At 39.1% G+C, this 12220-nt stretch overlaps 1 protein-coding gene across 2 annotated transcripts in view; it reads right to left on the bottom strand.

Moving 5' to 3' along the window:
• Nucleotides 1-10870, bottom strand: part of LOC132297562 (TNF receptor-associated factor homolog 1a-like) — a 48978-nt gene extending 38108 nt beyond the window's left edge. For both annotated transcript variants that reach the window (XM_059794925.1, XM_059794926.1), the window contains exons 1-2: nt 10736-10870; nt 9908-10125 (exon numbers count right to left, since the gene is read on the bottom strand). In XM_059794925.1, coding sequence (XP_059650908.1) covers nt 9908-10082 — 175 coding nt within the window. In that variant the 5' untranslated portion in view covers nt 10083-10125; nt 10736-10870. The remainder of the gene's footprint in view (nt 1-9907; nt 10126-10735) is intronic.
• Nucleotides 10871-12220: the final 1350 nt, after the last annotated feature.

The raw sequence follows: 12220 nt of genomic DNA, 5'->3' as shown, positions 1-12220 counted from the left end.
TGAAATCTCCTCCAAGCTAGCAATCTCAGCAAAATCCGCCTGGCAGGAATCTCTTCTAGAGCGTAGAGACTCCGCATTCCCACCCGCTCCTTCAAGGCGATCAATCTCAGAAATTTCAGCAACAACTCTATTTTTCCTCCATTCGAGATTCCCATACACTTCTTATTCCACTTCTTGAGCTCGATTTTGAGAGTCCGCAATTTCCGGGCTAACACAAAACTAGAGGAACCAGTGGCCTCAGCCTTCTCCCACCACAACCTAACATTCCTTTGGAAATCCTACACCTTCAACCACATGTTCTCGAAACGGAACGGAGTGCATCGAGATCTCATGCCCCCACAATCCAGAACCAAAGGAATATGATCAGATGTAACTCTTGCTAAAGCCGCCTAAACAGAATCCAGAAATTTCTCCTCCCACTCCCCCGAAATCAAAAACATGTCCAGCCTTGAAAGAGTTGCCGTATCCCTGTCGTTAGACCAGGTAAAAGCTACTCCCTCCAAAGGCAAATCAATGAGAAGATGACCATCAACAAACTCCGAGAACTGAGTCATCTCCGTGGTCCACCTAACCCCTATAGATCTCTCTAATGAAGACCTAACAAAATTAAAATCCCCACCCAGGCACCAAGGAAGAGGCCACGTTCCCCGTACATGACTGAGCTCCTCCCAAAGAAAGGGTTTCACGCTATCATCAACTGGCCCGTGGACCCCAGAAAAGACCCAACTGAAATTGTCCTCCATCTTAAACATGCATGAAATAGAGAACCTTCCCCTCCAAATACCCGTCCTAGACATCCATCTTTGGTCCCACATAACTAAGATACCACTAGAAGTCCCTATGGCATTAAGGGCCTCTCACTCAACAAACCTTTCTCCCCAAAGATTTCTGACCACCCCATCCGTCATCATAGCCATCTTAGTTTCTTGCAAACAAACAACATGGGCACCCCATTTCCTCAAAGCTACCTTCACCACCCTCCTTTTGTCCGGATCATTGAGATCGCGAATGTTCCAGGAAATAATACGTAGCTTCATTAAGAGGGCGGAAAAAATCATCTCCCCTCCTCCCACTCCTAGTCCTTCCCCTCTCCCTCGCCATCCCTTCCTTTCCATCATAGTTAACATATGAAATAAGATTGTTCACCTCCTGCTCCCCTTTTTGACACAGTAAAGATCTCTTAAAGCGAACCCCATTCGTCCCCTGCTGATTCACCTCAACCTCTCTCCCTTCCACAATAGCTTGAAGGATGGACAGCGCCTGATCACCTTTGCCCTCTGAAGAGACACCTAGCAATTCGTTGGGAACTCCTATATTCTCAACAACCCAATCCTTGCCCATGTCAACAGCCATCTCTAATCCGTCGGGTCGCACAACAGCCAATGGTTCCACCACTCCCAGATTATAATGATCAACCACCGTCCATGGGATGAGTTCATTGGAACAAGTCTGCTGAATGGGATCCAAATCACCGTTCACCTCCTCCGCAATGTTCTGACCAGTGACCTGCGTATCCATCAGCGAATTCGTAGCCGTAACATAGTCAACCGAGTCATGTGCCATCGAACTATGGAAATCATTTGCCTCTATCCCTTTGGATGGTAAACAGCAGAGGCCTTTCAAGGCAACAGATAGCCGAAATATTCTTAAAGCAAAGCTGCAGCAGACTCATCAGACAATCTAAAGTGGAAATCACTTCCCACACAAACCGTAACCCCTTCAGAACATCCTTCAGTGTTTGATGATTCCTTATCCGCACAACCCACTGGCCCCACCAACCTAGAAGCAATGAACCCGGAAACATCAATCGCACCCGAACGAGTATCCATCACAGCTTCTAGCATGGTCAGATTATCCGGCATCCCACACCCCTTCCCCAACCCAACTCCACTCCTCAACACCTAACAAGATGGAGTAGAAGAAGAAGAAGGAGCAAAAGGAGGGCTACGAAGGTGAGAGACAGAGGACATACCTGGATCAGTGGTAAAAGAGGTGCGAGCGGTCATACTGCATCCTTTTCCTTTTCTTTTTTTATTTGTTAAGCAAGCAACAGACACACACACTTACATAAACCACATCGCTCCATGTGTTAACCCTTTAAAATCATTTTGACTTTTCTTAACTTAAAAACAAATCTGATTTTTTGTCCTTCTTTTCAAAACCAAAAACCCTTTTTAGGAGCTAATATGAAAGGTGCAATCTTCTTGTTGATTGCTTGGAAATCCGAGTACTGGGTAAGCTGAAGACGAGGTTGTTTCTTTTAAAGCATCTCACCTCTTGATGAGGTAATCCTTTCGGCTGGGTGCAATCCAGAACAGAGAAAAGGGAGACTTATTGGCTTTTGCAGAACAATAATGAACGGCCTCAATTCTCGGGTTACATGCGTGAATTACTACAACCAGAACCTGATGAAACAATTTTGCACAAGGTCCACTAATCTAGACCTAGAGGAGGGTGACTAGGTCTTGTAGAACAATATAAAAAAACATCTTCAGTTATTCTGTTACGGCTTGTGTTTAACTAATTCAACTAACTTGTTTCACTTTGTTTGATTAGATACCATGCAATTGTAATCTCAAATTGAAACAAGGATGGAAACCATGAAATAAATAAAGTAGTAAAGCAACAAATAAAGGACACCGGAATTTACGTGAAAAACCCCTCAATCGAGAATTAAAAGATCACGGGACCTAGACCAGGCAACTAATCCACTACAGAAATAGATGGACAGCCTAAGTCACAGTTCAAGACACCAAACCTTTAGTACCCTCGAAAATCTCCAATTTGTTTTGGACCTGTCAACAACATTTGCTCGTCACGAATCTATTTCTTTAGTGATTAGCATCAGACAATAGTGTCCAATATGAGAATCTAGTGTGGATTGCTCGGGATATGTTGAATAAATTTCAGTAGCTCAATAACAAATGTATTAGCACATATAATCAACAATTCACCAAATTATAATGCATATGATGGTTGTTGTAAATAAAAGATGCACTTTAATCTCACAAGAAATCTCTCAAATATATAAAAAATATATAAAGAGTATGTAAATCATGAAATTTGATCATGTGCATGAAAAGAAGGGTTAAATACATTGAACTTCCCTAAGGTTTAGTCTAATTACACTCAGATGAAACTTTTCAAAACCTTTGCATTGTGTTCCCCTAGCGTTTGCCCACTTGTTACAATTACCCCCTCCTTCCAAAAAAATTGGATAATCTGACCAAAACGCCCTCCTTCCATCTGAAATGACTTTACTAACCTTTATAATGGCATTTATTTACCAAAATATGTCATATTTTAGGACAAAAATACCCCCTCCATCTTTCTTTTTTTCTTTTTCTCTCCACCCACCACTGCTATGCTCTCTATATGATTTGTTTTACTTAGCTTTTGTTTACAGATACACATTCACATTCACATGTATATATAAACATACATATACATATCTATCTAAACAGGAAGAGAGAAAGAAAGTGTGATTGAAAAGAAAACTTATATGCAGAAACCATGTGGTCCAAGTAACAGAAGCATTTCATCAAACACCAGATATGCGTATGAGAAATCCACATACATGGCAATCAAATTGTTGGCAATGAACACACCACTCAAAGGACCAATGGAGAATTAGTATGCAGAGAGAGAGAGGAGAAGGAGCCAGAACAGAAAAGCATGGGAACGATTGCAAGAGGAAATCAGTACAATCCAAGATATTGACTCGGTAACTCTTTTATGTTTAACAGAATTTGTATAAACAATAAACCAAGCTGATTGTAAATTTCTTACCTAATCAATATACTAACTGAACAAAAAAAAAAAAATACAACTCTCCATTCAGTCAGTACAATCATGAGCAACCTTGTTTTGAACGTGCCAAAGATGATCAACTTTGCTATGGGAATGGTTGAAGCTACGCGCTGGATTTGGAACCGCGAGGTCCTCACCTCCACTTCAGACCGGTCAAAGACTTCATCTAGATACTCCCTCTCCTCTTGCCTGTCATCCAACTATCCAACTAAGAGCTATGACAAATCTTTCAATTCTTGGTTTGGAATTTTCTCCAAAGTAAAGATAGGTTGTGGACAGCCTGGTTTAGAGACAAGTATACAGCTTCAACAACCTATTGGATTGCCATTCCTTCAGTTTCTAGTTCTGTTATATGGAAATCTATGCTGAGTGTTAGGGACTGTGTACAACAAAATATCAAATTTCATATAAGTAATGGGCAACAAATCAATTTATTTCTTGATCCATGGTGTAATGGCCGGTCCATAGCCCAGAAGTTTGGCCATAGGGTAGCTCGGAAGTTCTATCTACCTAAAGATACAAAGTTGCAGAGCATCTTGAGAGAGGGCTCATGGAACCTAGACCTGCTACTTGATAATACACTTGCCACATTTAGTCTTAGTTTGGCCATAGGGTAATGACAGACTTAGTATTCCTATCAAAGCAGGTAATGACAGACTAAATTTGAGAGGGTGGATTGGCATGACATGTGCTGGGGTCGGAGTCGGCCAAGGTGGTCTATAAATGCTACTTTTGTGATTTAAATAGGCTCCCAACCATGGTTAATTTGCAAAGAAGAAAACTCACCCTTGCAGCCAGGTGTTCTCTCTGCCTGCATGATAGGGATACTAGAGACCACATTTTCTTCTCCTGTTCTTTTGCTCAAGAGGTGTGGAGATGGGCTATTACTATGCTGAACTGGGATTTGTCCATAGTTGTTAAAGGCTTAATGCGCCAAAGGCCTCCTGGAGCCTAAGCACAAGGCGCAGTATAAGGCGCGAGCCTGATCGAAGTAAGGCGCGTGTAAATAATAATGCATATATTATTATATATATTCATAATCAAGCTGTAATTGCAGTTAATGTAAGTAATGAATCATAAATTTATGAATTTTAACAAATATTTCATACGGTTAAACAGTACGGTATATGATATAGAACCCTTTAATTTAGTGGTCAATAAGTAAAAAAGAAAGTGATATGAATAAATGATTAAAAAATAGAACGCACGACTTTTTTGAGCCTGGAGCCTACTAAAAAGCGTGAGCCTGAGGGCTTTATGTGAGCCTGATTGAAGGGGCCTGGCCTGTAGTAGGTTGAGGCGCTCGAGCTGAGCCTTGATGAGCCTGGGGCTTTTTTGGAGCCTAGGCGCACCTTTAACAACTATGGATTTGTCTACTTTTGGTGATGGAACTCAGCTAGGGGACTGGTACTCCTGGTTTTGGCAGCAGCAGCACAATTCCAAGATCATTCGAAGCTACTTTGTGGCTCTATTATGGGGTATATGGCAAGAGAGGAATGCACGACTTCATGGGACTGCTGATACATCTCCAGAAGTGGTAGCTAGGAACATGTTATTTGAAGTATTAGATGTCCATCATGTATCACTATCTAATTTCCTGGTGTAGGCATCATGTTTTTACCTTTTTGGTTTGTTGGAAGTGGGCTTTCTCAATATGAGATGTCCACTTTAACTGATATGTCTTGACTGGTGGGATGCCCTTTGTGAACCTGTATTGTTTGTTTTTTTCTAATACATCACCAATTATGAATATATATATATATATATATATATATATATATATATATATATATGTCTTTCAATTCCCATTCAATAATCTATCCCAAATCTTTCATTAAAACCGAAACAATAGGCACCCGCAACAACAGGTGTTTGAGTTTCAGCTGGAGAGATAATTGAGGGGATGTCCATGGATGTAAAAGAAAGGTTTAAGAGTTACTTGATTAGATTTAGTGTTAGGGTCTCTGGTGGTTGGGTGAGGTTGCGGTGGTGGTGGATGGAGAAGATGAGGTGGACAGGAGAGAGCGGCGGCGGCGGTGGCTGCGACGGTGGGTGATGGAGAGAGACGGTGGGGGTGGCCGTGACATTGTGTGGAGTGGAGAGAGAGAATGGAGAGAGGAAGAAGAAAGATAAGAGGGATGGTGGTTGTGGCGGTGATGGTGGGTGCAGAGAGCGAGGGGCGAAGAGGGGTGGCCATCGGAGGTAACAGAAAACCCTTAGGTATTCGTTTTATAAAATTGGCCAATTTAGCCTTTCACTATAAGAGATATTTTAGTCTTTTTATGCTATAATATTTGGGGGTATAAAGAAAATTTCACTCTAAAAATTAACATCCATACTTACGAGGGGAGGCCATTGAAAAATTTTGAAAACGTTCAGCTGAGGGTAATTAGGCCAAACCTCAGAGGAGGTCAATGTATTTAACCCTAAAAAACAAAATAGTGTTTCTGCATTTCAAAAATATGTGAAATTTGTTGAAAAATCTCACTAGGGTTTTAAGAGATCTTGTGTATTTATAATCATTCTTGAAAAGTGTTTAGATCAGGTCAAAACTCAATGTTTCTTGAAAAGTGTCTAGATCAGGTCAAAACTCAATTTTTCAATTCAACTTGGATTCTGCAGTTAGGACCCCTGATCGATCGAAGCTCCGTCTCAATTGATTGAGACAACTTTTATTAGGGTTTTATGTTTCCTATTAGAGTCTATTGTTGTGCCTATAATTATGGGTACTTTTCATGAATTATTACTGAGATTATTCTTGAGATTTCATCCCCCTCTATTCTTTTTGTTCTCCCTGTTTCTCTCTCTTCTTCCTCACCCAATTGTCCTGCATCATAATACCTTCAAGAAAGAGAGCTATATATATATATATATATATATATATATATATATATATATATATATATGAGAGAGAGAGAGAGAGAGAGAGAGAGAGATCAGGCACGAGAGAGAGGGTGAGATGGGGCCTCCGTTGAACAAAGAAGGTGAAATAGAGTGAGAGATACATATGATAAGAGATACATATGATAAATGTGTATATATATACACGTGTGCATTTATAGAAGAGATGGAGAAATTGCAAGAGAAGGTGATAGTTAGAAGGGTATGGACAAAGGGCATTTTCAGAACAGAAGGGGGCTTTTGTCTTAATACATAAAGCATACCTCACGTGCTGGCCATGTGACTACTTTAACGGCTCTTTTCTGACGGCTCTAACAAAAGGTAGTAAGTTGCAACAATTGACCAAATGTGTTGGAGTAATATACCAAATTGATACAAGAGGGGCGTAATATGCACAATCTATAATACAAGGGTGTTTTCTGCATTTAATCCTCTCTTTTTTCATTCAAAATGTACAGCTGACATAGTTATTTATTTTTATCTTCATTAGATAACTCATGGCTCATACAGGGAAAGAACCCTTGTCCAAATATTGCACACTTTTAGCCGGGTCCTCGTATCCTATAATTTAATAGATTGACGAATCCGACCTCTAGATAAGAGCACCCTACCCAACACCCGTACCAGAGTCAAGGTAACATAGACCTCAATCACTCCAGCTGTGCAAGTGTGTGTAGATTGGTAGGCAATATATAAGGCTATTGCCCAGTGTTGGTGCTGCAGATGTAGGTGCTGGGAGGGTGAACTGGATACAAACACCATGACTTATCAGCATTAACAGCAGGGTGTCAGCACCAAGTGTCTGCTCATAGTCAAACCCACATTCTCACACTTGACAGCCACCGACAAGTCCCGACAAATTAAGTGACGGGAAAGAAATCTGTGAAATTAATCAGAGAGCAGCAAAACAAGAAATGATATCTGCAAATTACTAATTACATTAGCTAATAATGAAACAATTAGAATCAACCCAGCTTAGCTACAGCTATCTAGGAGCTACAATCAAATTATATCTCCCCTTTAGCGAATAAGACAATATTAAGTGTAAACACGGTGCCAATAAGGATCAAAACTGAAGTCATGGGGTTCAATTAAATTTGTGAACTTCTCAATGCAATCTCTTCATGTACCTTTTCAAGTATTTTTTTTTTTGATAAGTAATAATAAAATAAAAAGGCGTTCAAAAGGGGAACGCGTCCCTTATACAAAAGTGGAACCGGGGCTAAGGCCCCAAAGAATCCAAGAAAATAATTAAATCATCAGAAGAGGAGCAAGAACTCCACTTCACCTAATTTAAAAGAGAACGAAGAATGTAAAGTTTCAGTGTTGCCGTAGACGACTCAACCCCTTCGAACATTCCACTATTTCTCTCATTCCAGATGCACCACCGTACGCAATGTGGGACGATTCTCCAAAAATCGCATACATCCCTTCTCACACGACATCCTCTCCAAACATGAATCAATTCTTTAGTAGATCGTGGCATTACCCAACGCATGCCGAACAACCCAAGAATAAGATTCCAACAGTCATGCGCCACAGGGCAATGCATAAGGAGATGATCAACTAACTCCCCATCATTCTTGCATAGGCAACACCAATTAACTAAACAATTACCCCTTTTCCTCAGGTTATCAATCGTCAGAATCTTACCCCAAACAGCGGTCCAGACAAAGAAAGCCACCTTAGGTTATCAAGTAAATTTTTGGAAGTACTATGAAAAACAATCTACAAATTTCTTGATACTTATACCTCTTGCGAATGGTTTAAACATGGCATTCACGACTTTGTTCAACCTCCAGAAGAATCAATGATGTGCAAGCCAAATAAATGTAAGGAGATGTTTGTGTGTTGCAAGAAGCGACCAGGTCAATCCACCTCCTTTGCTTTCTGGTCTAAATGAACAACATTTAGAAGTTGGTTTGAAGAAATATGGAAACTGCTGTGTTCTACTTCTACAACTTCCTACCTTAAGTTGAAGTTCATCAAACACATCGAAAATTAAAACCAGATAACAAGTGAATGCAGCTGGTCCAGTTTCTGCATCTCATAAACAACCAAATTTATAGGTCTTGAATACGTTTTAATACTCATATTGTCCATCTTAATTTTATGTACATTTAAAGATACAACAAAATTGATAAACAATACACCATCACTCCTACTTCTGAGGCAAGCATCTGCATCCTAAAAACCACATGTCGTTGACATTTAGTACTAGCAGATGTCCTTTGGCAACCACATAACTCCATCTAAATTTATTTATGTTTAACATGCAAAATTTGATGACAACTCTCTGTTATCTTTTTCAGGTGAACAGCTAGCTACAGGATACTTTTCCAAACTTCAATTTTCTATATCCATCAGTTAACAGTAAACCAACTCATCCACAATAAAGAGAACTTTTCAGAGGAATCACCCCTGTTTTTTGCTTGACATGATGGAAGCTGTAGTAAGTATGCACTTCAACTGCTACAAGGGTTTGGACAAATACAAAGCAATTTTAGTTGCATAAGCCACTAACTGGTAAGCCCAAAAAGAAAAAACTTTTGGATTGTCCTTTTTTCAAAATCCCATTATATTCATGTCGGTTCATTTATCTATTCACTTCTATGTTATATTATTATTTGTTCAGGATGAAATAACCCCTAACAAATATCAATATCATAGCTGCAAATGATGATGTTCTTGGCTGAGTAACAACATTCATCTGTAACGATTTCAGTGGATGATGTGTCTCCCAATTTTGTCACCAAATGAATAAATGAGAACAATGGACATTGGCTGAACATGATACCATAGTACTACAAGAAAGGGATTTTTTTTTGTATAATAAGAGACTTCAATAACAGTACCTCAATAATGCAAAAAATCAGTTATGTGTGTAAACATAACTAACGCAATATATTTATATAGCTATCTGGAAGTCAAGCAACTCTGGGACCAATCTGGAGGCTACTAGCAGCCCCTTTCTATTAACTATATTTTTGTACTCACTAATCCTAAGTATAGAATTTCACTCCCAACTGAAAAGTAAATTCGATCTGTAATTACTTCTAGATGCTGAACAAAATCAAAACCCAGTAATTGGTCAAATGATTAGCAAAATGCCACAACTGTGACCACTCATCTTTTGTGACAATAAATGAAAAGCACAAATATAGACTACAGAAGACTGAATAAGAAAACAGTATACCACAGTCGTCGTCGTCAGTTTCCCAGTAAGGAGGAGAAGTTGATGGGGTTCCATTTTCCACCTGCTCGGAAGACCGCCACTCTGCTATTAATTCCCCAGATCGGCTTAGCTGCCCACTTGAAATCCCCTCCAAAGACCTTCCAATTCCAGACACCTCACTCGCGCTCGACGCCATTTCTCACTCCACAACTCTCTGCACACTCCTTCAACTTCAGCAGCTGCAAGAAAATTGTAATCCATCAAAAAAAAACAATCAAAATTCAGCTCCAACTATATATTTTGCATAGCAAAAAACTATGCAATCTACCTTCTTTTTCAATTTCAATAATGATATTTAAATGTACAAAACGGAATCACCAGTACAAATGTCTCCTTTATCAAAAGGATCGACAAATTGCCTCAGGTGCACTCATTTTCAATTCCCCAAAATGGTATGTTCGAGAATTTGAAACCCAAAACTCAATTGCATCACTAAATTTAAATCCACCCACCTCTGAAAATTCTCAAAATCCCACATGCAGAAAGCATAAATTTTGATCTACCCTAAATTTAAATAACGAAAAAAAAAGGCTTAACTGTCAATCAATAATTTATAAAGTGAAACACACAGTAAACAGAACCATGTACATGAGCCCAATTCGATAAAACTCTCAACGAACAATACCCAAACAACTTGTCGCCTGAAATAGATAATAAGATCGCCATACAAATTCCCAAAGAGAAAAAAGCAAAGAAAAGAAAAGAGAAAAAAACCCTAGAACAAGAATTAAAAAAAAAACCCTAGAACAAGGTGAAAATTAAATGCGTAGATCGAACGAGAATAAAAACCTGAAACAAATAACAGATTTTCGTCAATGGCGGAAAGAAACTGCTGCTGAGGTTTAGATAGAGAGAGAAGTGTAAAAACTGGAGAAAAGATTTGAGGTCGAAGAAGCAGCACAGAAGAGGCGGAATAAAAATAAATTATACTTATATATATATAATACATATACATTTTGGAATTTTAAATACGTTTTGGTTTTTTTTCTTTTTTGTCATTGAATTATTGGAAACAAGCGATTTCTTTGGAATAAAATTCTTTCCAAATTTGGAATTTGGAATTTGGAATTTCATCTATGTGCTTGGAAGTTGATTGGAATTGGAACTGGAATTGGAACTGCATTAATGAGTTTGTAATAAACTAAATATAATTAATTATAAAAGGAATTTAGTTTACCATTTTATCCTTATTAATTATAATTACAATCTTATGTTTTACTATTAAAAAGAAGGGCAATTTGGTAAAATGACAAATCTATAACTAAATTTACAAATTCCACCATTTTTATGAGATTCGAGGACGCTATAGTCTGGGATTTCAAATCCCATGAAATTCAATTGGGTTTTAAATTCTTGTAAGTTATAATCCGCTACATGAAATTTGAGTCAATTTCAATTTCATGCTACCTTATGCTGCATTTGGTAGAGGTTCATAAAGCATCAATGGAATCGGAGTACCGGTCAGAACCGAACAGAACCAGTGCTTCAATTTCGATTCCTCAACGATTTAGTTCCGGTTCTGGTTTCAGAAATGAGGAGTCGTTGAATTTCAGTACAGTTCCAGTTTCAGACCTTTCAAAACCGAACCGAATTAAACCGATTCCGTTACATATATAATTGACGTAGTGATAAGCACTGAATATTGCATATTCGAGTCCTTAAATATACGCATGTTAAGACCTAAAATGACATTTCTATCAATTGTTAGACTCATTTATGTGTATTTCGTGTTTTTAGGTACTTTCCAAAGAAACAGTTAAAACCGAGCTTTTATGATAAAAAGAATGATAAAGAAGTTTACCGAGTTATTGCTGGTCAATCAAGGCAAGCCGAGAGTTAAAATGGTGAATTTTGGAGAGTTTCAAGTTCAAAAGCTCAAGCCTCAGCTCTATGGCTCGAGCTTAGCAGAAAAAGACAAGAAATTCCAAATGTAAGAACGCTCAAGCCCTGATCTTTAGAGCTCAAGCCCAACTTAAGAGTGATCGAGCCTTTGCCTAAAAGCTCGAGCACACGATGCGTCAGAATTGAAAAGTTGATCCAAGCTCCCAGGACCTCGTGCCAAGCCTCAAGGATCGAGCACTAACACCTAGAGCTCGAGCCCACAGCCCTAGAGCTCGAGCCCAACACCTTGGGATCGAGCACCATAAAGAGATGATCGAGCACCATCAATAAAAAGACGTTTCGGACAAATTTTGCTCCCATAGCTCAAGCCTAGGCTTCAAAACTCGAGCTCAACTCAGAAAGCTCGAGCACAACCACTCAGGGCTCGAGCAT

The sequence above is a fragment of the Cornus florida genome, unplaced genomic scaffold (genome assembly GCF_030987335.1).
Source record: "Cornus florida cultivar Cherokee Brave unplaced genomic scaffold, ASM3098733v1 CherokeeBrave_3.0.0_Hap2_Chr01, whole genome shotgun sequence".
NCBI classification, from domain to species: Eukaryota; Viridiplantae; Streptophyta; class Magnoliopsida; order Cornales; family Cornaceae; genus Cornus; species Cornus florida.
This window is presented reverse-complemented; position numbering and strand designations above follow the sequence as displayed.